We start from the raw sequence: 18,022 nt of genomic DNA, 5'->3' as shown, positions 1-18,022 counted from the left end.
TAGAATCTACACACTAAAATTCCCTACATTTAAGTCTTGCCCGGGCGCCATTTAGAAAATTAATTTTTTTTTTCTAAATGACTATCGAACATGCCTAAATTTTGTAGGATGGACGTATTATGATCTTTGTGTTACAAAAACAGAAACAGTTTGTTTTGTTTAATTATTAATAATTTTTTTCAATAAATAAGAAATAAATAAATAAAATTAAAAATTATAGATATAATATTATTTTTTGTTTAAATTAATACAAAAAAAATTAAATTAAATACATTTATACAAGAAATATTGTCATTTGAGTGTTTTTTTTAAATAATTTTTTCAATTTTTTTTTGCGTTAAATTTTAAATTATAATTATTTTTTTATATATAATTTTTTTTTTGTATAATAAATCAGCATTTCTTACCGCATTACTCGAACAAAACCGTAAATGCAGGAATCTTTACTGGAATCGGAATTAATGTCTGAGATAACGGCATCCTCACATTGTTACCCACCGTAAGAAGCTTCAATTTTAACCGGATTTGTTCTAATCGGACTGCCTTTAACCATATCCAACATCATTGGTGATGGTTCGGGGCTCATCGGATCGGAATAATCTGAAGCACCTTCATCTTTCAAACAAGCCGATTCGAGATGTTTGTTCAGGTAGGATTTGAGAGCGAAGGTCTTGTGACAGCGTTTACACTCGAAGTTCTTATCGATCGAATGGGTTTGCATGTGTGCCCGCAGATTGGAACGGTCCGCAAAAGCTTTGCCACAATGGGCGCATCCATACGGTTTCTCACCGGTATGAGATCGTAGATGACCCTGCAGGAGCCAGGGCCGGGAGAAGAGTTTCCCACATACACCGCAGCTGTGTGAGAGTTTGTGCGTGAGAACATGCATCGCTAAAGCTGGCATCGATACATAAGCCTTGCCACAAGTGTGGCATTTTTTCGCCGATTGAGAGTCCAAACTGCGATGAGTCTGTTTATGCCGCGAAAGGTTGCTCGAAGTTGCATACTGTTTGCCACATTCGGTACATGTGTACTTTGCCTTGTGCTCAGGCACAATAACTGCCGCGGCCGGATCGGTTGTGTTTTTCCTCTTCGAACGGCCGTCGCTAACAAAGAAAGCTTCATATGTGTAGGCAACGGTCTTGGCACCGGGCTGCGGAGTACCCGGGCTACTGGAACACGAACCGATTTGTTGCGCCCCAATGTTCGTCGTGTTGCTATTCTCATTCTGAATGGGGCCGATATTCTTGCAATCAACTTCAGGTACATGGCCGTTATGCATAGATACTTCGCTATCGGGGCGCTCATCATCATCGTCTTGCTGCTGTTGCAGCTGTATCGCATGCGTCAAATGATGCAAATGATGTTGTTGTGTGGTTGTTGGCTGATGTTGTAGTTGTTGTTGTTGTTGTTGTTGCTGATGAAGTTGTTGCAACTGATGCGGTTGCGTTGGTGGATGGAAGGCTGTTGACGCACTCAAATCTAAAATTGCATGAGCTGCATGTAAATCCTCTTCGGCCGGTATTCGCATTTCATATGTTCGTATGCGATCAATTGCAGATGGCCTGTCATCAAGCGAATACGGCCGGTAGATGTCTTTTTTCTTTGGCGGCAATGAGAGAGCCGCTCCTGTGCTTGTAAAGCACATGGCTAAAGATTTTCTATTAACGTTGTTATTGTTAAGATGTAAATCGTTATCGTACTCGGTCTTAATGCGAATCATAGGCGGACTAAAGCGATCCGATGAATTCGATGGCGAGGATGGCGAAGATGAAGCAGAAGTTGTCTGATAGGAATATTGAGAGGAATTGGAGGTCGGTGACGCCAATGGGGGTCGGGGCGGATGTGATGTGATAACGGTTACTTCGTTTTCCATTCGTGGCAGGTACGCAGTGAAGTGCATCGGCGATACGTCGTGACCATATCCTGGAAAAAAATAAATAAAAAAATTATATTAAAGAAGAGAATCAAAAGAAGAAAATATTGATTTTTATTTAAAGAAAGAGGAGACATGTTTTTTTTTTTGCTGCCCATCTTTATAGTCCTTCCTCAGTCAGTCGTAATATGTTTTTTTTTTTCCTGCTAAAGTTCTACAATTGGCACATTGCCAAGGAAGTTCCGTGTTTTTTTTTTTTTTTTTTTTTTTTAAGGCGTCTTTGTATAGTCGTCGGTTCTGTTGTCAGTTCAGTTTTCTGTTCTGTGCTGTTGGGAGAAGAAATAGGGTGTTTTGGGGGCGCATTAAATATGTATTTTGTGCCTACACACTGCAGACATGCTATCACCATTCACTATCACCATCATCATCTCCTACGGGAAGTTGGCCATCGAGTTCGACACGACACAAAAACCAAACACTGGAAGGAAAGAGGACGACGAACAAAACAAAATGAAAAAAAAAAAAAACTAAATAAGGATGAAGGACCCAGACGTCAGAAAGCCTACTCTATGTCTTGCTATATTTATATATAGAATATCTGGTCTCTCTCGTCTTTCCATTATGGACAAAACGAAGAAGAAAAAAAAAAAAAAAAAAAAAAAAAAGTTGAATGAAATAAAATCCTGGATTGCTCTTCCCAAATGTGAATGTGAAATCCTGTGAGACGTGTTGAATGTGCCCAGAAGGTGGGTAGCTACAGGTTTTTTTCTATTTTTTTTTTTTCTTATTTTTGTTTCCAGCCATTCGAGTGTGTCTATACTCGAAGCTCGAAGCGGGTAGGGATGCAATTCCCTGTCATATAATATAAGCCTATGATAGACACGTTGTGGCTTAGATAACTGTCTACATGTGCAATAGGATCCACAACCTGATGCTGAATAGAAAACAGGACGAAAGGTGGAGTATGGTGGTGGTGTCGTGTGTTTAGTGATGTATAAACCGTCCGACCTATCCCCTTTATTTTTCTATATCCTTGTCATCTTCCTTGAAGTTGACATAATCAATGTTGGGGATATGTATATGTGCATGTGGATATAGATATAAAGATAGACTTGAATGTATAAGTAGATATGTGTCTTCGAATGTCGCATTGCAGCAGCATCACAAGTGCGCGCCGACTATATTAACGACGACGACGATGAGGACGATGACAACGACACACACACACACAGGACAACAGGAGTTTCAACTCCAGTTTAAGTTTGGAGTTGAAGTTTTGCAGTTGGAAAGGATATATTTTTGTTGCGAAACATCAAAAAATGTCTGCCAAAATGTGTTTACTATTCTAGGTGGGCTCTACATTAATACCTTGTATGTGTAGAAGAAGCACCTAGGTTCTAGGTACATATAAGAACACTCATTTATTGCTCTCGGGGTTTTACAAGAAGTTTCTCAGAAGAGCATCATCATCAGAAGAAGAGGTAGCGTGATGCTGTCGCTGTGTTTCCTCTCCACATCCTTTTGCCTTTTTCTGTGATGTGCGGTTGAAGTCTTTTTGCACCACCATTCACCTAACCAACCTCTTCCCCAAAAACACACTAAAGAAAAAAAAAAAAAAAAAAAAACTAACGAAAGAACGACGAACGAACGAACCTACCTACTATAATAGTACAGAGAAAATACCAGAACTCTTTATGAAGTTTTTGTGTGAGTTTCTTCTTTAATTAAGAATATTTTCTGATGTGATGAACTTTAAACTTGCAACTAACTGTATATAAACTAAAATAGAAAAAAAAGGAAGAAAAAAATTATGAGATAGAATATAAGGGAGAGATGTAGGACAAACAGTGTTTAAGCAGGAAGGGACTTTTTATTAGAAATTTTTGAAAACTAAAAAAAGGAGAACAAAATATTTGCCAAGAGTTGTAGAAAACTTTTCTTAAAGAAATTTGTTTTTTTTATTTAAATAAATATAAAAGAAAAATTTTATTTTTAAAAGTAAACTTTAGGTAAATTTTAAGATTATTAATTTTAAGACTAAATATTTTTTGTAAAGGGAGAAACTTTATGTGGGATTTTCTATATTTGGTTAAGAAGTTGGAATAATTTAGGAAATTATTTTCAGAAGAAAAGCATTTAATTCATACTAAAATGAGGTTTTATGAAAGTTTTTTACTAGCAACATTTTTTTCTGTCAGTCAATAAACTTTTATATTAGAATAGTTAACTTTGCTTAGCCACTGAATGACCCCCTTGATAAAAAAAAGCATTTTGTTTTTTTTTTTTAAATCACTCTTCGGATTGTTTAATGGAATTATTATTGAAATACTTGGACTCAGAATTTGAATGGCTCTAATAAAGGTTAAGAAAGTTTGCATTTTGACCCTGAATGACCCCTTTGGAAAGTTAAAAAAATAAACACTTTTTTTGTCCTTCCAAATAAACTTTTGATATGTCTCATCTCTCGTGACTAACAGAGTTGAAAAAGATTCTTTAAGACCTCTGAGTGACCCCTTTGCCCGATAACAACCAAATGTGGTGAAAAATTATCTGCAAAATTTAATTTTAAATTTAATTCAATATTAATTGAAGAGAAGAACAAAAGACATCAAATGAACAATAGCATAGTTTTAGGCGCTAGTAAAAATCGTTGCACATTTAGGTAGTCTCTAAGACTTTTCAATAACAACACTGAAGGCAAAGGCTTTTAAATAAAATTGTGTTCAATATAAATTAGCTTGGCCTTCATATATGCCCAAAAAGATTTTCGCCTAAAAGTAGGCTATGCGAGACCTTACAATTCGGAAAATTAGGGCACAGCCTTAAGAGCATATTTCAAAAAAAGTTAACCTCTATTAAATCTGGGATAGAAATCGGTTAGTATTTTGGGACCTTTAAAAATTTGTTAGGCCCTTAAGTATGCAAAATAAAACTGTATTTTTCTGAATGTCTTTTTAGATCTTTTTCGTGTGTTGGTCATTCCGGGAACGTATGTTTTAAAAAGTTTTTGATATTCTTCTCTCAATAGTATGACATTGAAAATCCAAACTTATTGAAAATAATCAAAAGAGTGGGATCTAAAAATTATGACAGTTGGAACATATTGGCTAAAATATCATTCTTGGAACGCATGTTTTCGGAAAAAAACTCGTATTTTCAACAATTTTTGTACAGTTACTTTTTTAAGTAATTAAAAATTATATTCTAAAAAAAAAGTGTTTAAAAATGACTAGCCCACATCATTCCCCGTCCCCTTTTCCTCTATCCCCTCCTGACCTTACATGTCATATTTCCAAAAATTGTTCTATCTGTCCTTGTTAACTTTTCAATTTGATGTTGTCAAAATGGAAATCTCATTGTTTTTTTATATGAAAATCAGAAAATTTTCCATCTGCTAACACTACCCTATACTACCCAACAACGCCACCTACTCACATTGAACTCCTTCTCATATGCAACAGATTTTTTTTAATATTAAAAAAAAAGAAATTCCTTTTTTTTTACTATCTCCATGCATGTTATATGATGCCCTTTGCAGTTCTAAGTTCTTTTTTTTTTATTTTAAATGATAATACAAAAACACACAGACACATACACATTAATAGAAAAATAAGGTAAAGAGTTTCTTCCTTTTTCATATATTCATACCAAACCATATCCAAAATAGAATCTTCTTCCTATTTTCTAAAAAAAAAAAAAGGAAAAACAAAAATTGAAAAAAAAAGAAACATCAAAAGTCCCTAAAAAAGTGGGGTTTGGGGAAGATTTTAAAAGAGTGAGGTTAAATGCCATATGCTCAAACATGGTTCTTTCGTTTGTCGTCCTCGTTGTCGTTGTGTATAGTCGTGTCGTGTCGTTTGCACATTTTCCCAAGCATCGCGTTTCATTTTTGCCTTCTTTCTTCTTCTTCCTTCATCATTCTTTCTACTACTATACTTTTGGCCCCATTGATGTTGGTTAGAAAAATTGGCAAATAAACGGGGAAAAATGCACATAACCTTCCAAAAAAAAGGATACAAAAAAAAAATTCCCTCAGTCGCACATTTTCAAAAAAAAGGACCTTTAAAACTGAACCATGTTTTATAAAAACGAACAACCGACTCTTTATACAAAAAATAAATAAAAAAAAAAAAAAACAACATCAACAAAGTGAGAAGAAGCGGAATTGTGCGATAGGTTCAAAAGGACGATATTTTTTCAACAACAAAAAAAAAGACTAACAGGGCGAGGTTTTTTTTTTTTTGAAAATTCTTTACCATTCTTCCTCTCCGAATAGTTTGGGATGCTGTTTTGCCTTTTGTTGTTGTTGTATTTGTTGCTTTTGTTGAGTATTTTTTTTTTTTGTTTTATTTCGTCCTGGAATCATGAATTTAATACGCAAAATAGCTGCTGTGTGTCATTGTACATTCAAAATATTTTATTGAATCCTTGTTTTTTTTTTTTTTTTTGAAGAGATGCAACAATGAGAACACAAAAAAGCAACAGCTGCTTAAAAGAGAGTTGTTGCATATCGCATTTGGTATGGGATAAGATAGTAAAAAAGGATATACCTATAGAGAATAAGAGGGAATGAATGAATGATTTTATGCAAAAGGATTCAACAAAGGATATATCGCTGCTAGGTATATTTCGCTTTGCGATGCAAAGTTCAATCTTTGTATGTATTTTTTGGCTATAACCTCAACCCTATACCATCACTTTACCACCACCACATATAGAACCACCCCCCGTTTGAATCCTTTGCCACAAAGGATAACTAAAGTCTGACAGGATGATGAGTAGCAAAGTCTTAGATTTGTGTGTTTATTCCGTGAAATTGAGTGGTTTTGTCAATGACATAAGACGAGACAGCTCCAACAACATATACTCGCTTCCATATGTAATGCGGCCAAGGGGAGAGGGGGGGTGGAGGGTTAAACACCCAAAATAAAGGGGTTTGGGGATACGGAAGGAAATCCAAAACCGCACCAACCACAATATACAAAGATATAAAGGCAGCGTATAAAACTGACAAGAAAATCCTCTTTGAAACCCTTTCCTTTCCTTTTTCTTTTCTTTTTTTTTTTGTTGTATTTCGTTGTTGTTGTTGTATTTTTGGTTTTGTTGGTAGTTTATTTTTTTTGTTTTTTTGTTTGTTGTCGTTTTGATCTATAAAAGGTATCCTTTATACACGTTTCTTTTTTTCATTTCTTGCTCGTCTTTCCACTTGTGCTGCTGACGGGGCATTTAAAAAAATGTCACTGTGCTGCCATACACTGCACACACATGTGATTTTACAGAGAGACAGTCAGTCAGACAAATATACAAACAGACAGACACATGCGGCGGAAAAGGTAGGTATAATAAAGTTAAATTCTAAGGACATTCGAAATGGGGAAATCCAATTTTGAATCAAAAAGTTAAAAAAAAAGAAGAAAAGATATGGGTAAACGAATATAGAGAGAAAGTACAAAAGTAAGGGTATTTTTTTTTTATACTGAAGAAAAGTTGACAAAGAAAAAAAAAACGGGAAGATTGAGACAGAAAAAAAAAGAGACCTTGTCAAGGTATATAGATGAAACAGGTGGCATTGAGTGCTTATACCTTACAAGATAAATTAAAGGACGATTCAGTAAAATAAAAAAATAAAACAGAAATCTCTGCTTTAATAGAACGAAGAAGAAAATATCAAAGAAGACACAGAAAAAAAGAAGCAAAACAAAAACAAAACAAATAACAACACAGAAAATAAAACTTTCTTAAACTTGATTTTATTCCCCCTGTGCGAGTGTGAGGGATGTTTCAGGATTTCCTCTCCCATCCAGCTCCCAATTCTAAGAGATTATAATATTCTAAGAGGGGGTAGATAGAAAGTGGGTATATTAAAGTTTTTTGGAAAACCCCCCTAAGGACTGGTAAAAGTGATGGAAAGAGTGTTAAAACTAGATTTCGCGAAAATTAATGGCATATTGTCGATTTATGTGCGTGACATTAAACATCGATTTTTTTTTTTGTTATTTTTTCTATATTTCCTTGGTGATTTAGAGAGGTATAAGAAAGGGGGTGTTTATTAACCCCATACCCCAAATATCTCACCTGAAAGAATTTGTTTTTATTTCTTTAATGGCGATGTAAATTAATTCCATGGCATTAGTTTTATGTTTTTGAATGTTAAAAGGAAACGATTTTTCATCAATTAAAAAAAAAAAACAAAAATATGAAACACCCTGTACTGCTTTTTTTTATATTAAAACAATTTGGTAATTCTGTTTTATTCAATAATATAAAATATTATTATTTTGTGTATTCAAATAGTTTTTTTCTTTTTTTTTTTATAAAATCCTGGTAACCCTGAGTCTTGTTGAAATATAAGTTTAGGGTTGCCGCTCCACAAAAAAAAAAAATGCTTCAAACTCGAAGATAAGAAAAGAGTGGGTCTGCTAGTAGAACACAATTTAAAAAAAAAAATTAAAATTTAAAGCTCACCTCCAAAATCGTAAATGTAGAAAATTATGCGTTCCCGGAAGTCGTTTTTAGTTCAAAACACATTAAAAAAGAGTGTTGTTTTTTGTTGAATTACTTTGTTGGAAACAATTTTTTGTTTCATCAAAAATACAAGAATAAATATTCTTTTAAAATTCAAAAACTGACGTTTAGCGTGAAAAAACTGTGTATTTAACATCAGTTAAAAAAATTATTATTTTAAATAATTCTAATGCTTAAAAAAATATTTTGTTTTATGGAATAGATTTGTAATTTTGTGAACGCAGTTATTAAAAAAAATTTAATTATTCACGTAGCATTACAAGGATATTATAAGAATGTCTGAAAGGTCCTTAGTTATTTTTCTAATTTAATAAATTTAATTGATATCGTTATATTAAAAGAAAAAATGTCCCGAAAATACCACATAGGGAACGCAGCAAAAAAAAATATAAAAAATGTATTAATTCTGATATTAATTCTAGTTGGGTTTCTGGTAGTGTTTTTTTTTTCTGAATTAAAAAATAAAATTAAAATTGAAAATCGATTTTATCTGTCATTTTGGGAACGCAAAAATTGAATGTTTTAGATAAATATGACGATGCTTTCGTGGAAAGAAGAAAAAGAGGAGTTGAACATAACCCTAATTAAATTTTTTTTTAATTAAATTGGAAGAAAATATTTATGATATTTTTAAAAGCGTTCCCGAAATTACTTTTTCTAGTGTCTTTTCTAAAAGTTGTTTTAGCAAAATTAGAAAAATAAGCTAAATTATTTTTCTACAAGAAATAATTCAAATCATCCTGTAAATATCCTACAACATTTTTCTTTAATGTCTTGACAGTTTTTTTTTTTTGCTTTTGCGAAGCTAGTAAATGTTACATTCTATCACAGAAGAATAAGAAATTAAAAAAAAAAATACAAGTTTAACTTGAACTATTCTCAGCGCACCTCTCTTTTAATCTCACCCACCACCCATCGACCTTATCCTCCAATTTCCATTTTCTATTATTTTCTATTTTGTCGTGTAAAATTGTATTCTTCATTTCGATTTTAATTCCATTCCGTGTCATTAATGACTTTAAGAGGGTTTTATTTTGTTTTGTATTTTTTTTTACTACATTCGTTTTTCTAGTGGGTGGGGGTGAGTTTACATGCTAATATTTTTTTTTCTTCTCTTCTTTCTTTCTCTCTATTTAATATCCAATTCATTTTCAATAAAACAAAACTGAAATTAGTAAGAAAATGAGTAGTAGTAGTATATTGAAGAAAACACACAAAAAGGAGACAAGATGAAATAACAAGTCTTAAAGAAAATACAATACTCGTGATGAATTGTTCAAAAATGACGAAATGGAAATGAGAGTGTCAAATTACAAAACTGAACATTTGAAAAAAAAAATTTATCTATTTATAGACAAAAGGGTTAAAGAAAGAAGAAGATAGAGTAAAGAATTTGTAATAAAATACACGTCAGTATAAGGATTGAATATTATTTTAACGGTATATAGATATAGGGTAGAATACACGAGTCGAATAAAATACCATATAGACATATACAAAAAAAATAGGGGTGCTAATCACCTGTTAAAGAAAACAAGTACACCAAAGCAAGGCAAACTACAAATAATACAGTTTTTTTTTAACCCAAAACAACCAAAAAAAAAGGGAAACTTGTTTAAGGACTTATACCATAGTAAAACGGGTAAAGCAAAGAAGGAATTGGTTATAAATATTTATGATGAATGGGGAGAAAAGTGAAAGTTGATTTTCGATCAGTTACAACATATTATTAATTTAGGTATTTTTTTTTGTATTACTCATTTGTTATTGAAATTTTTTGGTAACTTCTGTCACATTTTAGTTATTTGTTTTGTATATTTTTGAATTGATTGTCAAGATTTTGAAGGGATGAACTTGTTTTGTGAAGGTAAGGGTAGATACATCTGTCATAATTCGACATGAATTTTTGACTTGTTTTGAATTTTATTTGATGTATGTATGTTTTACAGATAAAGGTGCAAAATATGATACAAATTTGCAAACTTTTAGTAAAAATGATGACATTTTGAAAGTTTTACAAGATTTTTTAATGTTGTATGAATAAATATTTTAGTTTCAGTTTTGAAACAGTTTTCCATATACAGGTAATGGTATCAAAAACTAGTGATTTTTTGAAAAAAAGGAATAGTCAGAATTTAATGAATTTACATACTTAAATATTTTCCGCCGTCAGAGTTCCAAATTCAATATACATACAAGATAAGTTACCTTTAGAAATTAGGTAATGTAAGCCCTGAAAAAAAACAGCCTAAGTTTTTTTGCAAGAGAACTCGATGTTACAATCGCCCTAAAATCGACTTAAAATCGTAGAAAGTTAAAGATGAATCGCTTTGTTATAGAATTTAACTCAAACGTTTCATAGCAAATCTATGTAAATTTTGTACAATATCTTTCTTCCTCGAAGGGATTTAATGCTTAACTTTTGAGAAAAGCTGTTACAATATTATACGAAATATTTCAGTTAAAAAAAAAAAATCTATTTGATTTCTTTTAATTCATACATCGAAAGTTAAGCAGCAAATAAAATTGGTTGCTTCCCTAATACAGAACGAAAAGTTTCAAGATTAAACTTCGATAAAATATTAGATTAATTTTAATAGAAAAAAGCCTTACAATAAATTGAAATCACATAATTTTTTTAAATTGTATTTGTAAAGTCAAAATGCGGCCCATTGAACTTCTGGAAGCACTTTTGATAAAATTTGCACTACTTAGACCGCAAAAAATATTTCCCAAGGTTCAATGCAACCCATCTACTGATTTTTGAGATCGATGATGTAGTTGTTGATGAAGCTAATGAATTTGATGAAATTGCTTTGAAATAGGCAACAGTACAATAAAAAAATCATTAAATAAATAAAATATTTTTGAATTTAAGAAACCTTTATGTCTTGTAAATTGATAATTCGAATGTTCTTTTTGGTATCAATGTTAAAAGTACTAGAAGAAAAAGTTAAGTAAGACTTACAATTTTGACGCTTCTTGCTACTAACGTTCTTTGTAACATTCATATATGAAAAACCCTTCAAGAAACTGTGGCTTTGCGTTGAATTTCGCAGCGAAAAACTAAACAAGTAAACATTCAGTTTTTGAAATGTTGTTTTTGCACAAAATACTGAACTTTTGTTGCACGATCTTACAAAAAAAAAAAAAAAAAAAAAACAATGTATTTATGACAACAATTAAGGTTTGAAAGATAATCCAAAATACTAACTGGAAAAAACAAATTAAAAAAAAAACTTCCTAAATCTTCCAACTTTGTAAAAAATTGGTTAATTTGGAATGCTACTGGCCAGGGTTCGGACTTTACTTCATTCGAAGTAGATTTAGTTCGATTTTGGGGAAAAAATAAAATCTACTTCCCTACTTCTCTTTTTCAGGATCTACTTTTATTTCTTGATTGAAAAATATTTTTCAAATAATAAATTTAGAGAAAGGGATTGTACTTCAATTTTAAATCTTGTCGAGGCATTGAGAAATAAAGCTCAACTGAAATCTCAAAAGATGAATGGAGGTCAATTATTCTTCGAATTCAAGATATAAATAAAGCTTATCAAAGTAATTTTGACTGATTTTGAAGAATTCCTGATCAAAAATTTGTTAGATTATTCTAAAATAACCGTTTTACCCCAAAGCACCGTTACAACCACTAGATAAGAAAGGTATTTTGGAAAAGATAATAAAAAAAAGAAAGAAAATTTTTTTGAAAAATAATTTGTTTAGAATACATTTTTGTAAATAAATGTTCTGAAAGTTTAATTTAGAAATCTATTTCCGAAATTTTGGATCTACTTCACTTTTTTTTTTAAATTTTGAAACTGAAGTCCGAACCCTGCTACTGAAGAATTTGTAATGTTAAAAAAAATTGAAAACGATTTTCGAAATAATGTTTTAAGTAGTTTATTATATGTGTAGTTATTAATGTGAATTTTATTAGTTTTAACGTTTTTGTACAGAAAATGATTCAAAAGGCTCCTTAACTTGAAAAGAAATCAAATAAACATTTAACAATCTTTTTTAATTTCAAGCAAAATAAATAAATTTCTGGCAAGGGGCATCAAATTTTGTCTGTTCTAAGTTAATTTTAAATAATCCTGCAAAAAGTAAGAAAACTTTATTTTATTAAAAAAAGGGTCTCTTATAATTTTTTTTTTTATAATTTTTCTTATAAAGAAAATAAGCAAAATAATCTAAAATTTCTTAATAAAGATTTTTCAAACAAGGTGATCTGAATTTTAAAAGACAACCAAATATTAAAAAAAAGGTCGTAATATATTTTTAAGTAAAAAATAAAAAAACATACATTCTTAAATTTTTGTCTGAACATCTTAGGTATTGTAATATTAAAATCTTTAAAGTTTTTAGAATAAAATTTTATTTAAGAAAATATTCTTCGTTAACAAAAAACCATACTTAATTATTATGTACTGTTAGTATAAATATAATTAAAATTTAGTTTATTTTTGTCTTTATTTGAAAAGTAAGACTTTATTTTTTTACTCAGTTTAAGATTAAGTCTTAAATTCGACTGGTTTAAAAAAAAACCTTTATGTTTGCAAGAGTAAAAATTAATTTTGTTAAACTAAAAATATATGCATAATTAATAATGAAATTAATTCTGATTTTAAGTTACTTAAAGTTCATTCTTGTATTTTTTGGCTTTTTTTTTAAATTGGTTTTATTTAACAAAAAAATTATTATTGAAAGTGAATTTACGAAAGATTTAAAGAACTTTATAAGGCTTTAAAAAATCTAGTTGCAAATGCAAATTCAACATTTTTACTAAAAAATATTTTATTTATGGAATTTAAATTTAAAAGAAGCCAAATGAGAGCAATGATCCTTATAACTTTTTGACATCCTTTAACTATTTTCGTGCTATTCTTAAATTCATGAAAAAATCTAGCCTTGCTAGTTCAACTTTTCCGTCATCATTCTATTTCCATCCAACCCAACAAAAAATGTAATAAAAAAATACATTTCCCATATTAAATATGAACTTTGATAAATTATAAGGTCCCATGAAAATTCAAAAAAAAAAAGTTAAAATTAACATGTCAACCCACTTGACTTTTTTAATTTTTTTTTTTTTTTATTTTTTCATCCTGACTCCTATCCATAATAATTAAACCCCATCCTTTCCTATATCAAGCTATATAATATTGTATATGTAATGTATAGTTAACTGCTGTGTGTGTGTCTGATGTTAAGTGAAAAAGGTGAACCATGTACTTAAAACGCTAATAATGAAGGACACATGGGGGAGATTTTTTTTTTTTTGGTATATCCTGGTTCCTGGAGCTATTTCAAGAGAGTGTATAGACAAGTCAACTCCTACAAAATACAGAGAGAGAAAGAGAGCGGGGGACGAAAAGCAAGCAAAAGGGCCACACATCAATCAAACCTTTCAGATTTGATAAAGATGATGTTTATGATGGAGCAAATGGGGATGATGCTACACAAAATCCACCCAGAATTTTTGACGGGAAAGTCGGGTGGTAGGTTCGAGATGAGATTATGGTGCGAGGAAAAAACTGGTGCGCCCTAATGTTTTTGTCAAGTGATATATCAATCATAAATCATAGCACCGAAAGTGAAAAGGCATCAGGCATAAATATCACACCATAGTCGAGTCGAGTCGAGCTTCTTTATTTGAAGGCTAACTCCTCCAAAAAGATCGTATAGAAAAATAAAGATATCAATTTGGGTTTTTTTTTTTTTTCTAGAACATTTTTGACAAATGAAAATTTAGTCCTTAAATCGTCAAGGATTTTTTTTTTTTTTTTGGGGGGGGGGGGGGTAAAAAACTGACTTACCATTATATAAAGTTGTTGAGCCACGCGTTGCCGCTTCGGGTGAATGGGGCGGTGGACTAGGTGCCGTGGCGCCCGCTGTTGGTGAAGATGGACCCCAACAGGTAGATGGCGTTGTTGTAGATGCTGCCGCTGCTGCTGATGCTGTTGTTGTTGCTGTTATTGATGATGATGTTGATGATGATATTGTGCGTTGATCTAATTGATGATGTTGTTGTTGTGAATGTTGTTTACCGTTAATTAATGTCGCCGATGTATTATCACCAACAACATCAATTTCTTCGTCGTCATCCACACTAATTGGTAAATCAACAATAACACTTTGTTGTTGTTGTTGTTGTTGTTGATTTGTTGAGGAGATTTTTTCTTCAATAACAATTTGCAAATTGCATTCAGATGAGGAATCGTCCTCCTCGTCATCCAATATTTCTTGTTGATGTTGTTGTTGTTGTTGTGATTTATTGTTGTGTTTGGATTCAGTTCGGTCTGGCCAAGGATATGCCTTCCATTTTTTAGCCATTAAACAGCGTGGCATGTTATAATTTTTGTCGTCGTTGACAAAATAAAAATTAAGAAGCAAAAACTACTACTATCAAATAATGATGATGATGTTGGAGGCAAATAGTTGTAGGGAAGAATGCAGCAACGAAACCAACGACGATAAGAAGGAGTAAGAGGATTAAACGAATAAAAAAAAGAAGAAGAAGAAGAAGGATTCGCTTGTACTCTTGGCTCCTGCTCCAGGATCAAAATCGTTGAAACATCGAAAAAAGGGGAGAGAAGAAGAAGTTTTTTTTTTTCGTTTTTTTCTTATTTTTTCTTAAGTTTGTAGTTGTTGGTTTTTTTTTTTTATTCTGCTTTACTTTTGCGAACACCGACCGAGTATTACTTTGTTTGTAGGATTTTTTGCATTTTTACTTCCTGTGCCCGTTTTTTTGCAGTTTGCACTGAGTTCCTTATTCCTTCAGGCATTTAAAATTTGTTTATAATTTTTTTTTTGCTTTTTAAATTTTTCTTCACACAAGGATTCAAGTCCTTTTTTTATTTTTTTTTTGTTATTAAAGTTCACGACACTTATCTTTTTCGTTGACACAAATAAAATCCGTTTACCGTTATAAATTAAGGTCCTTTGGAACTTTTTTTTTGCTTATTTTTTTTTTGTTTCAACTTAAATCAAACAAAATTCAACAGAAAAAACTAAACACAATTTAAGTATTGTAGAATAGAAAAAATGTCCTGTGGCAAGTGTAAGTTAGTAAATGTTGAAAAATAGCTTAAGATTGTGTTTTGTGATGATGTTCTTTTTTTGTTGGAAGTAAAATAACTTTAAAACACTTATTTTATTTTTTAAACAACAACAAAAAATTTTTAATTTCAACCCAAAAATTTGAAGAAAGTTGAGATATATAAACTGATTGACACCAAAAATAAATTTAAATTAATAATTGAAAAAAAAGTATAGAAAGTAGGGAAAAAACTTAAGGATCCGTACAAGAGAATGTTATATAAGAGAGAAGAGAAATGCGAACCGAACGTAAGCAACCCTTGGAGGTCTTTGAAAACCAAAACTGAAAGAACAGTGGCTTTTATAAACCCTGGCCGCAACCAGTGGTAGTTTTTTTTTTTTTTTTGTTTTTTGTGTGAGAGTTCTCCAATTCCAATTTGAATTTCATTTCATGGTTCTCTTTTTCCATCCCCTTTCGAAAAATTGTTGGAGGAATCACTTTGTAAAAACCAGTCTTGTTTAACCCCTGTTTTTTTTCTTAGGTTCAGTTGAATGTGTGTTTCCCAGTTGTTGGTTTCGCTCTTTGGAGGGGTTGTATTTTTTGGATACGACGAACATGAATGGAAATGGAACTGTTGTATTGAGCATGTGCTGGGAGAATTCATACAGGAAATTGCCCCTTATTTTGGTTGTTAAGAATGAAACCAGGAAAAAGGATATATTCGTTTCGATTCTGAAATGTTCTCTGGGGGATATGAAACGGTTGCCGCCGCAGGATGTGTGTGTGTGTGTGGTTGGTTTGGTAGCAACAGAAAGAAACACAGCAACAGCATCATCACAAGCAACAGCACATGGTTGGATGATCAACAAAAGGCCGGAACATTCGCACGTTCCGTGGTGTTCCGTTTGACTGTTGCATTTTTTTAAGAGGGGCACAAGCGCATTTGGCAGAAAAAGTGTGCGGAAAAAGAGAGGAGGAAGTGCGAAATAAGAACGGAAGAAAATATCCTGTTTCGATTCCAGGTTTTTTTTTGTTTCTTTTATTTTGAATGCAGCTGGTGTGGTTTGTGTATTGTTGTTGATGGGAGACATATAGTAGGGGAAAAATAAAAGGATGTTGGGTTGCGGCTCTCTCTCTTCCTGTTGCATTCCATTCATGATGATGATGATGATGTTTTGTATTTTCTTTTGGATACAAGTTGATTCATATTTTTTTTTTTTATTTGATAAACGGATGTTGTTTTGGGAATTAGTGATTTGAAATAAAATGTTGCTAGCAACATTTTCCCCTTATTTTTGATTTTGATTGTGCAACGAGATTGTAAACAGTGTTTAGACTAGTTGACTCGCTCAGATTAATCAGTTGGTTGTATTGTGTGTTTCGTAAAAAGGGGTTTGTCGGTTTTTTTTTTTATTGTTAAAATTCTATTCCATTTATAGGGGGGATGTTTTTTTATAAGATTGGCTCGATGTTAGAGGAATGAGAGGTTTTTTTTTGAATTTTTAGTTGTAGCAACCAGTGTATGCAACACTTTTTCTCTCTGTTGCTGTTGATGTGATATGGTTTTTCTTCTTGTTGGACTTTTGTTGGCTGTTGCGTTGATAGAATATTGTTCACTCTGTTGCCGGTTGAACTGTTGATTGCATAAAAGTAGAGTTTAGTGTTCATGTTTTCGTGTAGGTACTTTTTTTTTATATTTAGGTGGTTATCTAGGAAAATAAAGGGTATCTTAATTTTTTGCATTGAATGGTATATATTGATATTTTGATGCGACAGTTTTTAAATAAGTAATTTTTAAATTGTTTAGTATTTTCAAAATTTGGCTGTGAAACTAAATACAAAAAAAATTTCCTATTTCAAATAAAAAAAATTGAATAAAAAAAATTATTGCATTTGAAAAATATTTGCAAAACAAAATAAAAATATATAATTAAAAATATTTGCATTGAATTTAAATAAATACAAATATTTTGCATCAAAAATAATAATAATTAGGTAATAAAATATTTTTTCAAAAAAAAAAAAAAAAAAATAAATAAATGCAAATTGTGTGCATAAAATAAACTATCTACAAATATTATAATATTTGTCGATTATGTTTTACAATTTTGAAACTAATATAACTATAATTACAAAAGAACATAGAGAACGAGAGCATTTATTTAATTTAAAACTATGTAAGACATTTATGCCATTAGAGAATTTATTACATAAGGAAACATAGGATTTAGGTTCCTTGATCCTTGAGCACAAGACAATATAATGAATTGTCAACAAAATCGGATGTCAACAAAAGAGAATTACAGCTGATATAATAAATTTTAATATTATTATTTAATTGTAGACAATATTAAGTATACCAACAATGTGAAAATCTTTTGACTATTTATAAAATTACTAAATGAGATCAATGCTGACGAGTGCATAATTTCATTGGAAGTCATGTAAATGGGAAATTTAATCGCTTGTTTGAATTTTTAATTTAATTTCTTGTTTGAAGATGTTGTATAGGAATTTTGGAAATGCAATTTATAAACGTTTAGAACATTTTATCAATCAATTTTTTCAATCAAAAAACACAA

The 18,022-nt window shown here is 31.1% G+C and overlaps 1 protein-coding gene across 1 annotated transcript; it reads right to left on the bottom strand.

Annotated features, from left to right (window-relative positions):
• Positions 1–309: 309 nt before the first annotated feature.
• LOC129911607 (protein escargot) lies at positions 310–15,238 on the bottom strand. Its single transcript, XM_055989457.1, has 2 exons — positions 14,218–15,238; positions 310–1,926 (listed from the first exon to the last, which is right to left on the bottom strand). Exons 1-2 carry the CDS (start codon positions 14,747–14,749, stop codon positions 491–493), a joined length of 1,968 nt encoding a protein of 655 aa, XP_055845432.1. The 5' UTR covers positions 14,750–15,238; the 3' UTR covers positions 310–490.
• Positions 15,239–18,022: the final 2,784 nt, after the last annotated feature.

Source organism: Episyrphus balteatus, chromosome 2, assembly GCF_945859705.1.
Source record: "Episyrphus balteatus chromosome 2, idEpiBalt1.1, whole genome shotgun sequence".
In the NCBI taxonomy this organism is placed as follows: Eukaryota; Metazoa; Arthropoda; class Insecta; order Diptera; family Syrphidae; genus Episyrphus; species Episyrphus balteatus.
Note: the sequence above shows the minus strand (reverse complement) of the source record. Positions and strands in the feature narration are given on the sequence as shown.